The following is a 23,733-nucleotide window of genomic DNA, read 5'->3' as shown; positions in this document are numbered from 1 at the left end:
GAAATTGTGTGACAAGTAAAGATTTTGTGTGTAAGCAGTTGAAGAAAACTGTAATTATTCACACACACACTCATGTATCATCACTGTAGTGAAGTGTGGTGATGTACTCACAGGTGGAGGCGTCTCTCCAGTCCTGCTGCGCTCGCTCGTCTCTGTACTGGACGCTGTATTTGGAGATGGGACTCAAGTTATCCGTTCCGTGACTCCAGGTCACCCTCACGCTGCTGGTCATCACCTCGTCCACACGCACACCTCCAGGAGGACCTGGGGGACCTGAGGATGAGGAGACACGGGAGCTAGTGATGTACACACAATCTGAGATACGGGGTACATCAGCAGCTCAGCTCATGAAGACCTAAGGTTTATGTGAAGATAAAAAGCCTGTCTGACCTCTGACCACCAGCTCCGCGGAGACCGTGACGTTGTCCACCGGCGTCTGCGCTGTACAGCTGTAACGTCCCGCGTGTCTCAACTGTGTGTTACTGATCAACAGCTCTGAGCTGGACGTCCCGGCCTGACCAACAATCATTTAAATTAATACGCTTGCAAAATACACAAGACACCTGTTCACACCATCAGCAATGACTGTAATGATAACTATAACCTTGCATTCACATTTAGTCATTTAGCAGATGCTTTTATCCAAAGTCACTTACAAATGAGGACAACAGAAGCAATCAAAACCAACAAAAGAGCAATAACATGCAAGTGCTATATGACAAATCTCAGTTAGAGTATGTTATTGTTATGGTTATCAATATATTCATTATTATAGTTATAAACATTATAGTTAAGATTGTTATAATTATTAGTATAGTTATTGTGACAGTTATCATTATAGTTACCAATATCGTTATACTTATCATTATAATCATAATTACTGTTATACAGTAGTTTCATCCTACTAATTGTCATAGATAAAAGTAGCATTACAGTTTTCATAAGTAGCATTATGGTTACCTTTATAGTTATCATTATAATTATAATTATTATAGTTATCGTTATAGTTGTCATTAAAGTTATTGTTTTTGGTGTTAAGGCATCCACAATGGTACTATTAATGAAGAGTCTTGATTCATTAAAACTAAATAAATAATTATCAGATGTTTGTCATCAGTATTAAACAGACTGAAATGACCATTTTGCGCTCGTAATGCTCTCTGTCTTGGTCGAAGTCGATGGCGTGTGCGTCGAGGGACCAGATGAAGGTGAGGTCGAGGGTGGGGTCATGTGACGCGGCGCACTCCATCCTGGTGCTCTCGCCCACACTGATGTCAGCGTTAGACGGAGCCAGAGTGATCTTCGTAGCGTCTGAGGAGAGAGACACTCGTTATGCTCTGAATGCAGGAGAACGCCTTTCACTTCTGCTGAGGACCGTCAGTCGCATGCTCAGACACTTATCCATCACATCACACGCAACCAACAAATACAAACTCAACTAGATTACAAACTCAACCAACAAACACAAACTCAGCTAGATTACAAACTGTGCCGTTCATGTGAGAAAAGCCCAGCAAGAACGTCTGAAGGAGGTTTTAAAGATTAAAGTTAGACCGTTTTAATGCCATTCAGTCTGTCAGACAAACAGATGTGTTCTGGATGGTTGCTATGGTGTTGCTAGGGTGTTCTGGGTGGTTGCTAGGGTGTTGCTATGCAGTTTCTGAAGTATTCTGGGTGGTTACTAGGCTAAGTGTTCTGAGAGACTGCTGGGGTGTTGTTTTGCAGATGGTAGCCTGTTCTGGATGGAGTATTCAGTGTGGTTACTAGATAGTTTCTATGTTCTGAGTGGTTGGTGGGGTGTTGCTTTGCAGTTACTAGTATGTTTTGGGTGGACATTACTAGGATATTGTAGTATATTCTGGGTGGTTGCTAGGGTGTTGCTATGGTGTTGTGGATGGTTGTTAGGGTGTTACTTTGCAGTTTCCAAGGTTTTCTGGGTGGTTGCTAGGCTAGTAGGTAGATATGAGGTTACTATGGTGTTCTGGGTGATTGCTAGGATGTTGCTATGCAGTTGTTAGGGTGTTCTGGATGGTTGTTAGGGTGTAACTTTGCAGCTTCATGGGTATTCTGGGTGGTTGTTAGACTAGGATGTTGCTATGCAGGTGTTAAGGTGTCCTGGAGGGTCATTAGGGTGTGACTTTGCAGCTTCAAGGGTATTCTGGGTGGTTTCTAGGGTGTTGCTATGCAGTTGCTAGGCTGTTCTGTGTGGTCATTAGGGTGTTATTTTACAGTTTCTAAGGTACTCTGGGTGGTTGCTAGGCTGGGAGGTTGCTATGAGGCTACTAAGATGTTCTGAGTGGTTGTTAGGGCATTGCTAGAGTGTTGTAAGGTATTGTAAAGTTTTCTGGGTGGTTTCTAGGGTGTTGCTATGCAGTTGCTAGGCTGTTCTGTGTGGTCATTAGGGTGTTATTTTACAGTTTCTAAGGTACTCTGGGTGGTTGCTAGGCTGGGAGGTTGCTATGAGGCTACTAAGATGTTCTGAGTGGTTGTTAGGGCATTGCTAGAGTGTTGTAAGGTATTGTAAAGTTTTCTGGGTGGTTTCTAGGGTGTTGCTATGCAGTTGCTAGGCTGTTCTGTGTGGTCATTAGGGTGTTATTTTACAGTTTCTAAGGTACTCTGGGTGGTTGCTAGGGTGGGAGGTAGCTATGCGGCTACTAAGATGTTCTGGGTGGTTGTTAGGGCATTGCTAGTGTGTTGTAAGGTATTGTAAAGTATTCTTCATGGTTTCTAGGGTGTTGCTATGCAGTAGCTCAGGTCTTCTGGGTGGTTGGTAGGGTGTTACTTTGCAGTTTCTAGGGTATTCTGGATGGTTGTTAGGCTAGGGTGTTGTTATGCAGTCTGGTTTCCGTGTCGTACCGGTGACTGACAGCGATCCGGTGCTGTTCGCTCGGCCTCTGTCGTTCTCTGCGAAACACGTGTATTTGCCTTCGTCTGATTTGGTGACGTTCAGAAGCTCTAAACTCCCATCTGGCCAAATGAAGATCCTGCAATCATGAAAGACAGACTGAATATGAACGGTTCTGGAGAGAGCAGGGATCCGTGAGATGACCTCTGCGTGACCTCTGACCTGCTGGAGTTGTGCAGGAGCTCAGTTCCTTTGCTCCAGGAGATGCTCGGCTGCGGCGCCGCTCGGGGTTTGCAGTCAATCACCACGCGCCCGTTTTTGGCCCCCAGAAGTTTGGGTTTCACTGGGTTCCACTCAAATGAAGGAGCGCCGGCTGGGAAAACAACACATTCAGTGGAAGAACTAGCAGTGTTCCTCAAGATATTCAACTCTGTGAGTCCTAAAGCTCAGAACCACGTATTACAGCAAATATTAATACCAAACCATGAATACTCACCGAACACCCTGAGCTCGGCGTTGGCGTATATCGTGCCGTGACGGTTCTCAGCGATGCACTGATACATCCCTGAATCATCAAACGTCAGGTCTGTGAAACGCAACTCGTGGTTCTTGGCATACTGATGGAAGAGAAGCAAGAAGAGAATAGATTCATCCGTCAGAATTCAAGACCGCTTTCATCAGATGATATTAACATTGCCATTGTCACGAATCCGGTCCATGAACTTCCGTCTGCTAGCCATCAGAGGTCACCCTTTCCATTTTCATTGACTCTCGCACTACACACTGTTGCATAGCACCCCGGACTACATATCCCATCATTCATTGCACTGATTGCACACAGCACTGATTGCACACAGCTGTTTCATATCACTCACTCACTATATAACACTCACTCAAACAACCATTCTCTGCCGAGTATTGCTTAGCCGGTTATTATTCCTAGTTTCTGTTATCCTGCCCGTGTCTCACGTCTCGTCAGCCCCGTTACAGTCATATTTCTTCTGATTATTATGAGCCTCTGAAATCTATCAATGAATAAAAACATAACATTATTCATATAAATAAATAAATGTGTGTGTGTGTGTGTGTATTTACATATAATTCATATAAGCTAAAATAATACATATAAATGTAAAATATACAAATAAATTATTTAATGCAAATACATATATAGACAATGTATTTGTTTAATTCATTTCATTAGATAAAATAAATTAAAATAAAATCATAATGATAAAAAATTACAAAATAACACATAATAACACAAATAAAACAAATTGGCATACAAGCAAAAAGAATAATGCAGTACAAATACATTTTAATTCTAATTAATACAAAAACAAACAAAGTAATTCATGCATTCTATTATTTATTAATTTGATAAACCAAAATAAAACCATAATTATATAAAAAATCATAAAAATATATGAATAGGTAATATAAAGTTGATTTTGACTGAAGAACCTGTAAAACACTAACATCTGTCTGGCATTATTATTCTGTTAGAAGTCGTGTTTGATTTGCATTCTGCGGCTCTTCCTGTGATATACGCTGTAAACACACTTCAGGTGTTTGGATCAGCACCATCTGGTGTCGTGACTGTTATGTAACCAGAAGCATGATGGGAAGGCCTCGCTCCAGACAGGAACACAGCCAGCAGTCCGGCCGACTCACAACGCGCTCATTCATTACGCTGATCTGCTGCATCTATTTACATGCACTGCTGGAGTGGAGGAGTATGCTAATGCATTTTACTGACTGGGACAATGTTTGTTATTTTTACTGACATCACAATAGGGAGACTGTGGCGTTCCTGTAGCTCAAAGAGTACCGCATGATGCTAGCAACACCAAAGGAATGGGTTTGAATGCATGAACTGTTTAAATGTATAAAACTCTAAATGCAACATCAGTCACTCTGAATAATAGCATCTGCCGAATGCAGACTTATTTTTTCAACTGATCTGATTTAAATGCTTGAATTTGTGTGAAAATGAATGATTATAAATCAGACGTCAGCGATACCATTCGTCCGTTCTTCAGGAAGTGCACATGGGGTTTGGGTTTCCCGCTGGCCAGACAGGACATGATGTAATCGCCTCCGATGTCTCTCTCCGAGCTGCTGATCTTCTCCACCCATTCAGGAGCTCCTAGACAGAGACAAACACACGCGTAAACCAGTGTTATTTTAGCATCATTTAGATACTATTACAGTATTTATTAATATTTTTAACTTTTTTTTAGCATGTTTTATGTTATATTTTCTCAGTTTTAGTTTTAGTTATTTTTGTACATCAAATTAATCTAAATGAAAATGAAAAACACTGCCTTGGCAACTAGCTTAAAAATAAGTTTAAGTTTTTTATACTTTTATTTTATTTCAGTTAATGTTTATTTAATTTCAAGTAACCATTTTTAATGATTTTACTTATAGTTAACTATAATAAACCCTGATGTAAACAAGCATTGCTTTACGGGACAATTCTTGCAAATCCTAATACATTAAGCATTTTGGTAACACTTTATTTTGATGGTCCCTTTTGAGCATTTTGTACACAATAAGTAACTTTGCACCTACATGTCAACTAACTCTCATTAGAGTATTAGTAGACTGTCTGCTTCATATCTCCTAACTCTTTAATGAGATGGCAACAGATATTCTACTGACTATAAGTAACTTTGCAAGTATATTTCAAGTAATTCTAACCCTAACCCTACCAGTCTACTAATACTCTACTAACACTCTAATAAGAGTTAGTAGACATAGAGGTGAAACTGAATGTGTTAAAGTGACCATCGAAATAAAGTGAAACCAGCATTTTTATTGTTATTTTTGATGTTTTTGTTTGCACTCTATTTTCCAGTATACACCTGTAGAAATATGGCATTGCTCTTCTCAGTGATGTCTCATTGCGGTGTGTTCATAAGGTCATGTGACTCTCACCCTCCACATACAGATGCACTTTGTGTCTGTCTTTGCCTTTGGAGTTGTTGGCCTCACACTCATATAAACCCTCGTCCTCGTACTGGATGTCGTAAAGATGAAGGAGACTTCCTGACATACTGATGTTGTGGCGATAGACCGGCAGATCACCATCCACCTTCCTCCATCGGATCTGAGGGATGGGGCTGAACACACACAATATATAACATGGTGAGATCTGCCCGAAACCTCGACGTTCACCACATTGTGTTCATCAGCTATAGATGATAAAAAAAATACATGTAAGAGACAACCAATCAGAAACTGAGTATGCAAATATGACATTTATGTCACTGATGTCCCTAGCTGATTACTTACATTATAACATACTGTATAACAAACATTCTAAAATGTTGTATTATCTAATTAGATCTGCGCTAATTTGCATAGATTTACAGAAAAACAAATCTGAACATTGGATAAAGCCTTGTTCAAAATTCTTGTTTGATTTCGTTGACATATTAGAGTTTTTGGATTTCTCTTTTTATAACTCAATAAATAAGAAAACACTGGTAACAGACAGAAAAAAAAAAAAACATTTTCTCCATGCTTTTATGAGTGAAGTGTTTTATAAATGAGTGTGAATGAAATATAAACAGACCCCCTCAGTAAAAACCATAAGTTTTGTTGTGTAAGTGCTGCTGAAGTGGAGGAAAAAACTCTTTAAACATATGGACTGAGATTGGAATCTACAGATGCAAGTAGACAATGTGTTATAAAATAAACACTTTAATGTGTATTTTGGATGTTTTCTTTCCATTAATCTGAAAAAAACATGTTATAGAAGCAAAATACACCAAAATTGACCAGTGCATGAAAAACATTGTCATGAGTTCATTGTACTATGAGAAATGTCAGACCTTAAACTTCCTCTTCAATCCCAAGTTAACACTTATTGAGACTAAACAACGGAAACAACTCAAGACAGATATCCAATTGTAATAGCATATGCAAAATGTTACATTGATGTCCCTGATCTTATTTTGAACACTGAACAACTGATTAATTTAAGTCAATTAGAGATTTTCTTTGTACTTTTAATAAATGTAATCATAATTCAGTATGAAAATAAATGCTAGAAAAAAAGCCTGATGGTGATTCAGCATGCAAAGTATCTTTGTACTTTAAGAAATATAATCATAAGAATTCAGTATGAAAATACATGCAAGAAAGACATTGCATGGTAATTCAGATATTATGAAAATATTACAGTGATGGCACTGATGCTTTACTAAATATTGAATATTGTATCAGTCTCAGTTAATAGAAGATTTTCTCCATTTGTACTTTAAAAATGTAAGTTTTAAAAGAGTTTATATAGAGCACAGGCACATACAGCATAAAGCTGAAATTATCTACAAAATGCAGTTTGAGTGAAATCTGGATGTTAATCGATTCAAACTGAAATATTTGCAGAAAATTGTGCTGAATAATGAAGCGTTTGAGGAAAATGACTGAAGTGCTGCCTTGCAAACACTGAGAAGTCATCTGTGTGGCGTTTTTCTTACTTTCCCAGCGCGAAGCACTCCAGCGTGATGTTCTGCCCCATCAGCGTGTACGTGTCTGCAGATTTGACTTTGATATCAGCGGGATATTTCCTCAGAGAACCTGACAGAGAGCAGATATGAGACGGCAGTGAATGACTGAAGACCTCATGAATTCGTTCTTTCTTCCAGCAGAACGAGCGAGTCTCTCCTGTTTGTTTATCAGCTCTGAAGCGCTTCGACTCAACACACTCATGATGCTGTGACAGTCACGAACAACTATAATATTACACACACACACACACACATGTATGAATCACGAGCATGCAATGTTGGGACTGAACCGAGGATGTAGTTTTACACTAGTGATTTGCTTTAGATATTAAATGTTCATGTGGAATTAAAGCAAGGCAGCGCAGGTGAAAAGGGTAAAAACTGACTAACAGATATCACCATAACTCACCAGCTGATCACAGTACATTGAGTATTCAAATATTGTTTTCTATTTCAAGTTTTCTGAAATGTTATGTTTAAATATGAAAATAGGGCAATTCCTAGTTAAATATGCCCTAATTTTACACATTTACAGAAAATAAATCTGAAAGTTGGATGAATCCAGGTTCAAAATTCTTGTTTGATTTTGTTTACATATTACTTTTTATCACTTAGTATATCAGAAAATACTGTCAACAGACCGAAAACAAGTCCATTTACACCCTGTTTTTAGGAATACAATGTTGTATAAACCAGTGTGAATGATATATAAACAAATCCCTCAGTAAAAACCTTCAGAATATAGAGAGTAATAAAACTCTAACACTAGTGATTTGCTTTAGATATTAAATGTTCATGTGGAATTAAAGCAAGGCAGCGCAGGTGAAAAGGGTAAAAACTGACTAACAGATATCACCATAACTCACCAGCTGATCACAGTACATTGAGTATTCAAATATTGTTTTCTATTTCAAGTTTTCTGAAATGTTATGTTTAAATATGAAAATAGGGCAATTCCTAGTTAAATATGCCCTAATTTTACACATTTACAGAAAATAAATCTGAAAGTTGGATGAATCCAGGTTCAAAATTCTTGTTTGATTTTGTTTACATATTACTTTTTATCACTTAGTATATCAGAAAATACTGTCAACAGACCGAAAACAAGTCCATTTACACCCTGTTTTTAGGAATACAATGTTGTATAAACCAGTGTGAATGATATATAAACAAATCCCTCAGTAAAAACCTTCAGAATATAGAGAGGAATAAAACTCTAAGTTTTGGTGTATGTCAGTGCTGCTGAAGTGGAGAAACAAACTCATTACCTTTAAATACATGCAGTTTCGCCATGTTTTTAACAAATAAAATGTTATATAAATCAGTGTGAATTAAATATGGACAAACCCCTCAGTGAAAACTTTCAGAATATAGAGAGGAATAAAACTCTAAATTGTGGTGTATGTCAGTGCTGCTGAAGTGGAGAAACAAACTGACAAACTTTAAAAAAATATGCACTTTAACCATGTTTTTAGGCATGAAATGTTGTATAAATCGGTGTGAATGAAATATGAACAAACCCCTCAGTAAAAACCTTCAGATTATAGAGAGGAATAAGACTCTAAGTTTTGGTGTGTGTAAGTGCAGCTGAAGTGGTGAAACATATACTGTTATATATATACTGTTACTGATATACTGAGATATACTGTTACTTTCAGACCTCAAACTTTCTCTACAGTTGAAAATGAGCATTTATTTGAGACTAAACAGTAGTAATGATTCATTCTGGACAGTTTTCTGTTATCACACAGAAGAACATCAACTACTGAGTGATCAGAAACAAACTTGTCTCGTCTAGTTATGGTGAAGAGATCATGATGAAGTAGGACTATATAGTGGGATACTATTATTCCTGAACTAACGTGTGTGAAATCTTGTGTTTGTGTGTGTGGAGCAGATTTCTTTGAGGAGATTATTTGATCTTGAACAGACCTAAAATAAGCACCAGATCAATCAGAAGTACTTCAGAAACCACAGACAGTTTGTTTTCTCTTTCAGATCTTTGCTGTTCCTTCCTCACTCTGTCAGCTTTACACTCAGTAACACTATCAAGTGGTTTCTACAATGGAAGATATAACAACACTCCTATCATCTGGCAGCATCTCTGCATAAGCGTCACTCACATTTTATTCAGAAACTGAAAAACAGTATTAGTAAAAATAGTAAAAACATCTGTGTTTAATTTTATTTGTTTAATTTTATTATTTTATCCCTCAGTATTTTAGTAAGTAGTCTAAAGATTCATACATCAAGATACATTTACTTGAGATGCAAAAGAAGTAAGTTTATACTTAAATCAAGAACATACCTGCCAGTGGGCTCAGAAATATAAATCTAATTCAAATGTAAAATAGTTTTATGATGATAAACAGACTCACGCTCGGCGATGGGCACCAGCGGGATGAACTTGCTGAAGACACTCTTGGCGATGGACGGACTGGAGACGAAGCAGGAGTAGTTCCCGCTGTCTGAAGCTCGTACGGTGGAGATGTAGAGGTTCCCGGTGGTCTGAGACACGAAGCGCCGCTTGTCCAGAAGAATGAATTCCGGAAACTCATTGAGCATCCAGCGGAAGGACAGATCCTCTGCAGAGAGCACAGACAGGAAATTATGCAAATGTGTCAGTCAAATGCAGAAATGACTGCCAATCCATAGAGTCAGGTGCCATGGTAACCTGGCAAGTGTGGAGGCGGAGCACACAGAAGCACCGCCCCCTGCCCCTCCTTCACATAGACCGCCTCCCGTTCGTCCGAGGAAAACATGTCCAAGTCTAAAACACAAGATGGAGATTTTATTTCAGTTTTAGTTTTGTGTAGTAACCCTTATTCATGGCAACCTCGGGAGTAATATAACGTAAAATAATTATGATAACAATAATACTGAATGAATTGTGTATAATAATTTAACAATATTTTCTTTAATAAATAAATACATATAAAAATAGCAATAATAAAAATAAGTTACATTTTTACAAGTTACATATTTGGTAAAAAATTTAATATTTCTCCTTGAAAAACTTTAAAAAAATGTCTATTAATGCAATTTCTGAATAAAAATGTTGCCTAATATAATTGAAAACAGGAGAACACCACATATAGAATTTAATTAACTCACACATCAATTTCACACATAATAGCAGTAAAACTGCACAGAGGACACTTTAGAGTCATAATTCAGCAGAAACCGCACAAACGCTTCAGACGTCTGACAGCAGAAATTAATATCCGTCAAGCTCTGAACAATAACAGCTCTGTGTGTGTGTGTGTGTGTGTGTGTGTTCAAGGCCATTCAGGGCAGTTTTAATAGAGCTCTTCTATAAGAGTGACTCACATCCGAACTGAACAGAGGCCTTCTGACTGACGAGCGTCCCGAACTCATTGCTGGCCAGACACGAGTAGTTCCCAGCATGCTTGCTCTTGTCGGGGAAGCTGATGACGAGGTTTCCTCCCATCAGGCTGTAGTGATCGTCATTTCCAATAACGATTTCTGTGTTGTCCAGCCTCCACCTGAGAACACACACACCATCAGGAATGCGAGATGCGAGACACAACATTTCGTTCCACTGTATGTCGACAAATGCAGCGGAATGACAATAAATCTCGACTTGACTTTATGTGTGTGTGTGAGTGTTCTGGTATATATGGTTTATGAGGACAAAAATGTGTATAATGACATGGGTACTACAACGTAAACATGGTTTATGAGGACACTTCCTGTGTCCCGTAAAACAAAAAGCTTAAAAAACATACAAAACGGTGTTTTATGAAATTTTAAATTTGCCAGTAGTTTTCTGTGAGGGGTAGGGACTGTGTGTGTGTGTGTGACCTGTATGTGGCCGGTGGGTTTGCTCGTGTCCTGCAGCTCATGATGATCTTGTCCTCTGGAGACTCTTCAGGGTAAATGGTGTCGACGGGCTGCTCCTCAAACACCGGCCCGAAACCTGACGACTCGTCTGAGAAAAACACAGCGAGAGATTCAAAACACATTCAATACAGCACCCAGCAGCGTTTACCGTCAACAAAAGATAAGAAAACTGAGCATATTTTTTTTACGAACTATCGTTCAAAAGTTTGAGATGAGTAGGATTTTCTATGGTTTTGAAAGAAGTCTCTTCTGTTCACCAAGACTGCATTTATTTGATCAAAAATGCAGAAAAAACAGTAAAATATTATTACAATTTCAAATAACAGTTTGGTTTAGATCTTTTAACGTGTGTGTGTGTGTTGAAGTACTAAAATAACTACAACAAAATCTACTAAAACTTAAACTTGATAAAACTATATAGACATATACTTTAAAAAAATAATAAATAGAAAAAATAATAATGCAACGAAAAAATAAAATGCAACGAAATTGCACAGTGAAGAGTGGATTGCTAACATTAGTTCATATTACTGTCCATCCATCCATACCATCCGAAGTTTTATTTCAGAGACAGAGAGAGTAAGACTGGAACATTATGAAGATGAATCATGCATAATAATAGCAGCATTAGGAAAGTAGAGGCAGTCCATTCTGGCGCTCAGTTCCAGCTCCATTAGTGCATGCTGGGATATCAGTCAACAGAGACGGACGCAGCACAATTAATGCCGATGAATAACTCATGAACACCAGCGCTTCATCACCGACCATCACCGCAAACCTCCTGAAGATCTCCTGAAGTGCTTTCTCCTACACAAACAGACAGCAGGAGACGCTCCTCCTGAGAAAGAGACCTCAGATCTCCAGATCACGGGTCTGGATCACGACTAGAGATTCATTTGGGTCTGTTTTTAGTTGCAGGAGAAATATCTGAAACATCTCTCCTGAGATCTGAATGAGAAACTATGAGCGCTGAACGCTTTACTGATGAATCCTGAAGAAATACTGCATTTATAAGAATTCAATTTAAATGTGAACGAGAGTCACATCAAATCAAAGCCTCAGTCCAACATCACTGTCACCTATACAATGACAAACAAACTACTGAATAATTCCACACTGATGAGGACATATCAGAGGAGTTTCACTCAAATTCATCCAAAATACTATGCAGGCCAATTTCTGCCAGTGAATTCAAAATAAAACGCTAGTTGTGATTTTTTATTGCACAATTCGGATTTTTTCCCCCTTGCAGTTCTGAGTTTATATCCCACAATTCTAACATTTTTACATCATGTTTTTTTTCTTCTTTCTGCCACGGAATAAAAAATCAAAAAAGTTAGTTGTGACTTTTTATCTCACAATCTTTTTTCTTGCAATTGCAAGTTTATATTTAGATCTCACAGTTCTGAGATCTTGATCTGAGATCTTTCTTTCATTAAAAAAAAAAAAAAAAAAAAACCCTCACAATTGCAAGAAAAAAGTCAGAATTAAGTTGCAATTTACCTTTTTCCAATAAAATACAGTTTTATAGTCCATAAAAATAATTATGACCGGTTCCATATTTTCTAAAAAAACAAGTCTCATTTTTGAGTAAATTTTTGAGGAAAATTCAGTAAATGAGAAAACTGACAGAGGCTAATCGAGTGCAAATGAATGAAACTCAGTCTGCGTCTGATCAGATATTAATTATTCATGAGCACTTCACTCATAGCTTGATGTCATTAACTCATTCACGGCTCTGTTACTGTTTCTTGATTATCATACAGAACGTCCAGAAACCACAAACACAGTGACGTGAGTTATAACGAGGACGGGCTCAGCAAAACAAGAAATCACATTCATCTATTTAAAGAAAACTTAAGCGTAGTGTTATGAACCTTTATAGTTTTTTTCATTGTGACATTATTTATTACACCCCCCAATTCGCATTAATGTGCAGCATTTTAATATTTTACTAAAATCAGCATAGGTTAAAGGGATTAAATCTAATTATATGATGATGATACTTGACACGTTTAATAATAAATGAAGGGGTTTTGCATTACTGAACTCAGAATAAAAGAGATATGTTAAAATAATACTGAAATTAAAATTAATTTCCTTCATGCGGAATCATATATCTCTTTTTTAAATTATTATAAAGTAAAACTAACTAAACAATAAAACTAATCCATAAAAAAGCATTATCTGAAATAAAATAATTATCTGAAATCTAAATAAAAAAATAACATTTTATTTCAGCTAGTTGCAAAATCAACATTTCTCATTTTCATTTAGTTGAACTCGATGTACTAAAATAACTAAATAAATGAATAACTAATTCTTAAAAACTATAAAAACTGTATAAAAACTATACTTATTCAAAACAAAAATAAAACTAATAGAATAACGGATAATAATTAAACTAATACAAATGGCAAACAACAAAATTGCTAAAACTTTAACTAAAATTAGCATGTAATCAGAAAATATAAAAACTAAATTAAATTAAAAAATATATAAAAAATTCTATATTATCCTAATGATAGTAAAATATCGCTGACTCTGTGAGATTCTGTTGAATGAAGTAGTCAGACCTGACTGAATATCATCATAATCCATCACAAACACAGCATTTATGCTGATGTTTCATATTAATGCAGCGATGGAGTGACCCTGCGACCTACGCTTGACCCTTTGACCCGGTTTCTGGCACAGCAACCTTCAGCTCTTTCAGCGTCTGGTCAAACACTTGAATATTTAATGTGTGTGTGAGCAAAACATCACAGACCTGTCACACCCTAGCAACCGTCGCCGCCTGACATCACCAGACAAGCTTTTCATTTGTAACGTAAAATATGTTACCAGGGTAAACGTCACAGAAATTTGACATCAATAATGAATCCAATAATCTGAAAACATCATCATTTCATCACATATGGAAACAAAATGCAACTTTGACATGAACTAAATACTAAATATTAATGCTGAAATCAATATTTCTAATGTTTCTGCTGGTGAACTGAAGTGAGGGGCGTGGCTGGCGTGTTGTGGGCGGGTCACAGGCGTTTGATTGACGCGCTGCAGCTCTGTAAGGTTTGTAAATCGCATGCAGTCGAGATCAAAGCCTCTCCAGGAATCAGCAAACGGGCCCCCGAGGCTTTGATGGAGAACGGGTGGGGGCCATCAGAGACGGATAATCTTATGATCTCCCACAATGCCCTGCTCCTCAATCTGCGTCTCTATTATGAGCCCTGAATCACTGTGACGGCTGTGATCTTCACTGAACAAGGCAGATTCTCCCTCTCTCTCACAAACACACACACACACACACACACACACACACACACTTCACTGGAGGCGATGAACAAATACACCACTCTGAACCAATCATCTGTACATCAAATACTTCAAACAACTGCATTTGTTTATGAACGCTGTCATTTACAGTTGTGTATAAAGGTCTCAAATAACTGTTTTGTTTTTGTATCTTTTTGTATAAATTAAATTTAGAGACAAATACTATGCAATGCTTATTATGTAAAATAAGGTAAAATCCAGACAAATTAAAATGGACAACGCAGGAATTCTCAAAAAATAAAACATTTCATATGTGCCTTTTATTGTAAAAAAAAAAAAAATAATAATAATAATAAGTGATTAAATTGTTAAAGTTTTATGAATTCAAGTCATTAGAAATGCTTTTTGATTATTATAAATTAATTAAACCATTAAAATGGAATCCAGAAAAATTAAAAGGGGGCAAAAAATCAAGAAGAAACAAAATGGAATTCGGGAAAAAATAAAACAGATTTCATAAGACCCTCGTAAAAAGGCTTCAGCCTACTTGTTTTCGGTTAATACATAAATCTGTGTATAATTATTATGTAATTGTGTATGAAGACAGTCCTTCAGCAGCTCGTACTGTTGTAATGTCTCAGCGTGAACTAACCAGGCTTCCATCTGAACATTTGTCCAAACTTAAAGCACAACATGGTTTCATATATTGGGATGAGATTAACTGAAATAAACATCATTGAATCACATTGTAAACAAACAGTTGAGACTCACCTCCAAAGACTGCTGGGAAATCAGCACACACTGACCAAACTGAAAGAAAAGCACAGAAAACACGTCATCTGTAGATGCTTGATGAGCTTCTTAGTCCTGATTCATTATAACATCCAAGAAGGACCGAATGCATCTCTATTTCTGCCTGATTGATTTTACAGTATGAGTGGAATGAGAACATCACTGCAAAAACATTAAATGAGTTTGAGCATTTTTCTGTATGAAGAATGACATGCAGATATTTTTAGTCTAAGAGTGACTGAAGTGTTCAGAAGGTCAACACTGAGATCATGATTATTTAAAATTATTATGTAGTAACTTTGGAAACATGCATTTACTGAACTTTTACATTTTTAAAAACCATTTCAACAATGTTATTAAACATGATTTTGCATTGGAAATACTGTGCAGTTATTGAACTTAAAAATAAACTTTTGAAATAAGACATTTTTACAGTGGATTTGATTGTCTGAATCTAATTCTGAAAAACAATTTATAAAAAAACTTAAATAAAAAATATAATTGTAAATCAATGAAAATTATTATTTAACATGGTTATGCAATGACTTTGGAAATATCTCTATACTGAACAAAAAAAACTGAAATTTGTAACAGATTATTTAAACTAAAATAGTAGGGAATCAAATGAAAAACAAATAAAAATAAATGTAAAATAAACAAAAATCATTGTAAATCAGAATTTTTAACAATTATGCACTGACTTTGTAAATGCATTTATGTGACAGACTGATGGACTGAAGGACTGAAGGGCTGATGGGCTGATGGACTAATGGGCTGAAGGGCTGATGGGCTTATGGGCTGAAGGATTGATGGGCTGATGGACTGAAGGGCTGAAGGGCTGATGGACTAATGGGCTGAAGGGCTGATGGGCTTATGGGCTGAAGGATTGATGGGCTGATGGACTGAAGGGCTGAAGGGCTGATGGACTAATGGGCTGAAGGGCTGATGGGCTTATGGGCTGATGGGCTGATGGACTGATGGGCTGAAGGGCTGATGGACTAATGGGCTGAAGGGCTGATGGGCTGAAGGACTGAAGGGCTGATGGACTAATGGGCTGAAGGACTGAAGGATTGATGGACTGATGGGTTGATGGGCTGAAGGACTAATGGGCTGAAGGATTGATGGGCTGACTGATGGGTTGATGGGCTGAAGGACTAATGGGCTGAAGGATTGATGGGCTGATGGACTGATGGGCTGAAGGATTGATGGGCTGAAGGGCTGATGGGTTGATGGACTGATGGGCTGATGGACTGATAAACTGATGGGCTGAAGGACTGATGGACTGAAGGGTTGATGGGCTGAAGGACTGAAGGGCTGATGGACCGAGAAACTGATGGGCTGAAGGACTGACGGACTGATGGGCTGAAGGGCTGATGGACTAATGGGCTGAAGGCCTGAAGGACTGATGGACTGAAGGGTTGATGGGCTGAAGGACTGAAGGGCTGATGGACTAATGGGCTGATGGACTGATGGGCTGAAGGACTGAAGGATTGATGGACTGATGGGTTGATGGGCTGAAGGACTAATGGGCTGAAGGATTGATGGGCTGATGGACTGATGGGCTGAAGGATTGATGGGCTGAAGGGCTGATGGACTGAAGGACTAATGGACTGACGGGCTGATGGGCTGAAGGACTGATAGACTGATGGGCTGAAGGATTGATGGGCTGAAGGACTGATGGGCTGATGGACTGATAAACTGATGGGCTGAAGGATTGATGGGCTGAAGGGCTGATAAACTGATGGCCTGAAGGACTGATGGACTGAAGGGTTGATGGGCTGAAGGACTGAAGGGCTGATGGACTAATGGGCTGATGGACTGATGGGCTGAAGGACTGAAGAGGACTGACGGACTGACGGACTGACGGACTGAAGGGCTGGTGGGCTGATGGACTGACGGGCTGATGGACAGAAGGACTGATGGACTGAAGGGCTGACGGGCTGAAGGACTGAAGGACTGATAGGCTGATGTGGGTCACTGATACTCACAGTGGCAGGCGAGCGCGAGCGAGATGCTCAGCAGAACGCAGCAGGAAGTGTGGCTCATGGCTCTGGGCTGGACGGCCGCGGCGATCATCAATTATAGGAGATCTTCAGACATCAGGAGCTGCTGAGGAACACAGTCACACAAACACACGGTCATACAGAGATACGATTCCTTCATCAAACCCACAGAAACTGAAACAACATCATCATTTACATCAGTAAACTATATACTGTACAGTACTGCTCAAAAGGCAGAATTAAGATTTATTCATGTCTTTAACATTTTTGTGGAAACTACAAAAGTTTGGAGGAAGTAAGATTTTAAAAAATAAAGAAATTAATACTTTTATTCATCACAGACACATTAAATTGAACAAATGTGTAAAATGTATGACGTTTTCCACAAAAATATTGGGCAGCACAACTGTTTTCAACATTGATAATAATCAAAAATGTTTGTTGAGCAGCAAATCAGCATATTAGAATGATTTCTGAAGATCATGTGACACTGAAGACTGGAGTAATGATGCTGAAAATTCAGCTGTGCATAACAGCAATCAATTACAGTTTAACAGATATTCACACAGAAAACAGATAGGCCTATTTTAATTCACAATAATATTTCAAATTTTTTGGTGATATTTTTGATTAAATAAATGCAGCTCTGGTGAGCAAAAAATATTCTTCCAGAAACATTAAAACAAATCTCAACTATTCCAAGCTTTTGTGCTGTCAGAATCAACATCAGGCGGTTACCAGTGACACAAGTAAAAACCATCTCCTTAACTAGCAGTGACACGATGAGTGTGACAGCGAGACGACACACACACACTCACACACACACACAGGCGGGATGTGATTGGTCTCCTAGCAACGCTTCTCATGTGAAATGGACAAAGCTCCACGAGCTCAAACTGAGATCTTAACCACTTAATCGAGCACACACACACACACACACACACACACACACAAACACACACACACACACACAACTGTGTTTCACGGCCCATTTCAGCAGCAGACGACAGACACACAGTCACATGACCATGATAATCAGCTATTTAATATTCAAATCTCCTCACACACACACTCACGAGCTGAATGAATGAAAATGATAAAGTAGAAGAGCAGAGAGTCACACGAGTCTCTTTACGATCTCAAATGAAGACAAGTGTGTCTCCTGTAGATCTCCATCACGTCTCACTCCGCTCTCACACTCAGTGTTTTGAACACATCGAGCGCTCACCAATCAGAGCCAGAATCCATTTACTGAAACATGAAGCTGTGGTGTTTACACGGCTCCTCAGAGAATACCGCGGTACACTGTGTTTAGCTGATGTTGTAGTGTAATATCAGTAAATGATGTCATAAGGCGCGGCTGCACAAACACACCTCCATCAGGATAATTCGCTCAGGTTCTTTCCGCTCTTCATCTGGAATCATCACATCTTTCCACATTACAGCTGATTATTTCTGCTTCCTGCTGGAGTCATGTGATCATTCCATTAGAGAAGAATGAGGAAAACACACACACACACGTTTGTTTCTGTGAATTGTGGGGACTTTCCATAGGCTTCTATTACTTTTATACTGACCAAATGATATTTTCTATCCCCTAACCCTAAACCTACCCCTTACAGAAAACCTGTTTGCATTCTTACACTTTCAGATAAACATCATTTACTATTTTTAATCATTTTTTTTCCCTCATGGGGACCGGTCCCCACAATTTCAGGTTTTACTATCCTTGTGGGGACATTTGGCACAAATCCACAATGCAGCATAAACAAGAACACACACACGCGCACACACACACACACACACACGCACACACGCACACACACACACCAAACAACACTGGACCCCATTGACTTTCACTGAATCTTTTTTGCTTTTCACAGGAGAAAAAAAAAAGTCATGCAGGTTTGTGCAACATGAGGGTAAATAAATAATAAATTATTAATAATTTTTGGGTGAACTTTCCTTTAAAATGACACGTACACTACTGTTCAAATTAAAGTTTGGGGGTTGGTAAAATTTTTAATGTTTTTGAAAGTTAAATGATTTCTTATTTTTTTCAGCTGTCCTTTTAATTCTAGTTTATTTTTAGTCATTTTCTTATGTGCTTTCATCATTTTCATAGAATTTCTAAATAATTTTAATTAATTTTTGTTACCATGCAAAAGTGAAAAAAATTAATCTTTGAAAGAAGTCTCAGTCTCTTCTGCTCACCAAGGCTGCATTTATTTGATTAAAAATACAGTAAAAACAGTAAAAATTTGAAAAAATTTTACAGTTTAAGATAGCGGTTTTCTATGTGAATATGTGTTAAACTGTAATGTATTTCTGTGATGCGCAGCTGTATTTTCAGCATCATTACTCCAGTCTTCAGTGTCACATGATCTTCAGAAATCATTCTAATATGCTGATTTGCTGCTCAAGAAACATTTCTGATTATTATCAATGTTGAAAACAGTCGTGCTGCTCAATATTTTTGTGGAAACTGTGATGCATTTTGTTTTCAGGATTCACAGATGAATAGAAAGTTCAAAAGAACAGCATTAAAAAAAAACATTAATCACGTAGTTGATGTTTGTGGTTTCTTCTCGCAGCAGATCGGGTCTGACCTTCAGTGCTGGAGCGTGTTGTTAGCGTGTTGACTCGGCGTGTTAAAGTGCTTTGTGTTCAAATTCAGCTGAACAACCAACTAATTTCAGCTGGAATAATAAGAGCATTGAACGGCAGAGACGCGGTCCTCCAGGAACCAGTTCTTCAATGAGAAACGCTGAGCTGAGGGATACGAGTGTGAATATATGATGTCTCACACACACACACACACACACCGCACGAGTCCAGACGATGACATCTCCACCGTCACACAACAGATGCATTGATGATGCTCTCAGACAGACGTGATTGTGACGGACACAAACAGACGCTACTGTACACAGCGGGGTCACGGGGTCACGAGCAGATGTTACTACACTGCTGATTCAGAGGATCACACCTGCGCTGCTGAGTCTGTACATTACAGCACATCATATACTTCATACTTAATATCGATTTACTTTGTGTTCATATCATTGATGCTGCTGCACTGAAAGTGTGCTGTAGTGTAATTGGCCGTCTGAGGGGTCACATGACCTCCTGAAGGACGAACACAGAGCTGCAGACTCACAGATTCAGCCTTGTGAAAAACAGCAGACTTTTAGTAAAAGCATGCTTATTACAGAAATAATGTGCTTTTAATTAACATACTTAAGTGTGGATTGAATGTAGTGTTTTCAGACACTTAATTGAATGTTATTGCTAATTAAATAAATTAAATATAGTTTAAATTTATATTAAATGCAATCTGTTGAACTTTAGAGTGGTTTTGATTCAAAAAGACTCTAAAGTTCAACTAATTGGATTTATACTTTTGACACAGTGCATCTTTATATGCAATTTCATAATTAATTCTATTGTCTCTGAAATATGGTTAAAGTACTGAATGTATTTATGATAAACTTTACTTAAATGTCATTTCTATTAAATTCTGTCTGTCTGTATTTAAATATACACTGTAAATGATATCACAAATGAATCATGGAAACATGTTTTTCCATAACTTTAACTCAAATGTATTTAACCACTTTCAATTGATTTTTTATTTTTTTTTATTACACAAGGTTCAACTCGTTTTTTAAAGACAGTTTAATATAATTTAAGTTGAAATGACTTGTACAGGCAATTTGATTATACTTAAAAACTAAAGGCGGCAGGTTTTCAAGTTGAAGCAGGTGGGAATTAGTAACGATGAAGCTTCAGTTCAGCATATTTAATAAATTATTATTTTGAAATGTAAAATCAAATAACACACTACAGTTAAATGATAATCAATTAAATGTGCTTTAGTTTGTTATTCAGTGCATCAGTGAACTTCTTTAAAACAAGACGAAAAATGATTAAAACATCATGATTTAAAATGTGCTTTAAATTAAAACTTTTAATTTGATATGATTACAAAGTGCACTTTTAAAAGTACTATAGAAACATGTCTCTCTTAGTCACTTAAGTGGCCTTTTATTTCATTAATATTATATTAACTGCAAGTACAGTTTTTTCGAAAATATACATAACTATAATACAAATATACTTCTTGGATTTTATATCATGATATTTTATATCATTCTATAATTCTATATTTTGATCATGAAGCACCCAAACTCTCCATCTATAAACATCATGCTCCTGTGTGATGGCCATATTCACACGGCACTCATGTTCAGTAAACACAGTATTACCGCGGTAGGTTTGGTGTCACGTCTGGCGTCCCATGAGGCCTCAGAATCACTTATGTCCTCTCTAAAAGCACAACCGCTGCCAGCTGTCTCGTATCTGAGATCAGCGGAGATCAGATTAACTGTGAGACTGAGCTAATGAAGCCCTGCTCACAACACACCCCTCTGAACCCCAGCACCACATGCATGATGGGTAAAACTGCAGCTCGCAACCACAAGGTCATGGGTTCCAATCCCAGGGAAGGCATGAACTGATAACATGTACAGCTTTAATGTCAATCTCTGTGGATAAAAGCGTCTGTCAAACGCATGCACGTAAAGAAGTAAATGAAGGCACTCGTGTCAAATGGAGCAGAAGAAACATAAATATTAAACAGCTCGAAGATATCAAAACATGTTCAACATTAAACGGTCAATCTCCTGAATCCTCATTCTGAACCCGTCAGGCTTCACACCGCAATGCATAGTTTTGTATATTTACTTTGTATTTTACTGATATTCTTGGTTTGTTATATTTATTATGTTCTGTATTCTATCATATGTGTGCATGTCTTTAATTCATTGTTGGTTCTGTTTGTTGCTGCATTGTGAAATGAGGGACTAAGAACAAACATTTCCCTACATTAAATGTATGCATTATAAACACTACTAAATGATTGGCATAATTAACATTTTTATTGTTCTTGAAAGTATGTTCTGCTCACTGAGGCTGCATTTATTTGAACAATTATACAGCATCAAAAACAGTATAATATTATCACAGTGTAAAACAGCTGTTTTCTGTGTGAATATGTGTTAAACTGTAAGTTATTTCTGTGATGCGCAGCTGTATTTTCAGCATCATTACTCCAGTCTTCAGTGTCACATGATCTTCAGAAATCATTCTAATATGCTGATTTGCTGCTCAAGAAACATTTCTGATTATTATCAATGTTGAAAACAGTTGTGCTGCTCAATATTTTTGTGGAAACTGTGATGCATTTTATTTTTCAGCATTCACAGATGAACAGAAAGATCAAAAGAACAGCATTTATTTGAAATAGAGATCTTTTGGAACATTATAAATGTTGTCCTTTTTATTTATAATTATTATAATTATGTCTTTACGGTCACTTTTGATCAATTTAATACATCCTTAAAGAATAAAAGTGTTATTTATTTTATTTTTTTTTATCTTTTGAATGCTAGTTTATCATGGCTTACACAAAAATATAAAGAAGAAATATATGAATGATTTCTGAAGAATCATGTGACACTGAAGACTGGAGTAATGATGCTGAAAATTCAGCTTTGATCATAGAAATAAATTACAGTTTCCAGTATATAAACTATAATGATATTTAACTGTTTTTACTGTATTTTTGATTTATAAAATGCAGCTTTGATGAGCAGAAGAGATTCTTTAAGAAACTAAAATCTTACTGACCTCAGTCTTAGTGCATGTGACAGATATAGAAGGTTAATGGAGTCTAACTGGTTATTCCTGACTAAACCAGCAGCGTGTCCTAGTTCCTGAGCGTTTGTCTGTGTCTCAGGCGTTTAGCAGCTGTATTGTGTTCAGTGTATTTCAGATCTGGGTCACAGACAGACAGAAGACTGGATCAACACACATCAGCCACGACTGTTCGAGGTAAATATCAGCTACACACTGTCAAAATAACACATCAAAACACAACTACATTAGACATGAAACACAGTGTCATGTGAGCATGAATGATGCCTCTGTCCACATACTCACAACATTCTGGGAATTCTGGGAGCATGATGAGACTTTCATTTCATGCTTGGTGAATAAAAGCCACATTCAGAATGTGCAGAAGACAGAAAACAGACGACGCGTCCTGCGGGTGTTTGTCTTCAGATCAATACTCCTGCATGTTTCTCAGAAAGCAGCGTTACACAAGAGCACCGTCAAACCATGCCATCGCTGCATTTACAAACCTGACGTTAAATTAGCTCATAGCTTCAGAGCTCAACCTGACATTTCATTAGCAAATAGGGTCAAGGAGAGAGCGCACATGTAACACACACACACACACTCACACACACACACACACACACACACAAACACACACACTCAAACACTCACACACACTCACAGACACACACACTCACAGACACACTCACTCACACACACACACACACACAGACACACACACTCACTC

At 37.6% G+C, this 23,733-nt stretch overlaps 1 protein-coding gene across 1 annotated transcript in view; it reads right to left on the bottom strand.

Moving 5' to 3' along the window:
* cntn1a (contactin 1a) overlaps positions 1-23,491 on the bottom strand; it is a 30,128-nt gene extending 6,637 nt beyond the window's left edge. Inside the window, exons 1-17 of the mRNA XM_016531481.1 lie at positions 23,307-23,491; positions 22,995-23,216; positions 17,289-17,409; positions 15,280-15,318; positions 11,191-11,317; positions 10,696-10,871; positions 10,040-10,135; positions 9,744-9,950; positions 7,336-7,435; positions 5,789-5,973; positions 4,870-4,994; positions 3,342-3,462; positions 3,068-3,218; positions 2,857-2,984; positions 1,139-1,311; positions 391-514; positions 112-273 (exon numbers count right to left, since the gene is read on the bottom strand). Coding sequence (XP_016386967.1) covers positions 112-273; positions 391-514; positions 1,139-1,311; positions 2,857-2,984; positions 3,068-3,218; positions 3,342-3,462; positions 4,870-4,994; positions 5,789-5,973; positions 7,336-7,435; positions 9,744-9,950; positions 10,040-10,135; positions 10,696-10,871; positions 11,191-11,317; positions 15,280-15,318; positions 17,289-17,376 — 2,002 coding nt within the window. The 5' untranslated portion in view covers positions 17,377-17,409; positions 22,995-23,216; positions 23,307-23,491. The remainder of the gene's footprint in view (positions 1-111; positions 274-390; positions 515-1,138; positions 1,312-2,856; positions 2,985-3,067; positions 3,219-3,341; positions 3,463-4,869; positions 4,995-5,788; positions 5,974-7,335; positions 7,436-9,743; positions 9,951-10,039; positions 10,136-10,695; positions 10,872-11,190; positions 11,318-15,279; positions 15,319-17,288; positions 17,410-22,994; positions 23,217-23,306) is intronic.
* Positions 23,492-23,733: the final 242 nt, after the last annotated feature.

The sequence above is a fragment of the Sinocyclocheilus rhinocerous genome, unplaced genomic scaffold (assembly GCF_001515625.1).
Source record: "Sinocyclocheilus rhinocerous isolate Xijiao unplaced genomic scaffold, SAMN03320098_v1.1 scaffold2953, whole genome shotgun sequence".
Taxonomy (NCBI): domain Eukaryota; kingdom Metazoa; phylum Chordata; class Actinopteri; order Cypriniformes; family Cyprinidae; genus Sinocyclocheilus; species Sinocyclocheilus rhinocerous.
This window is presented reverse-complemented; position numbering and strand designations above follow the sequence as displayed.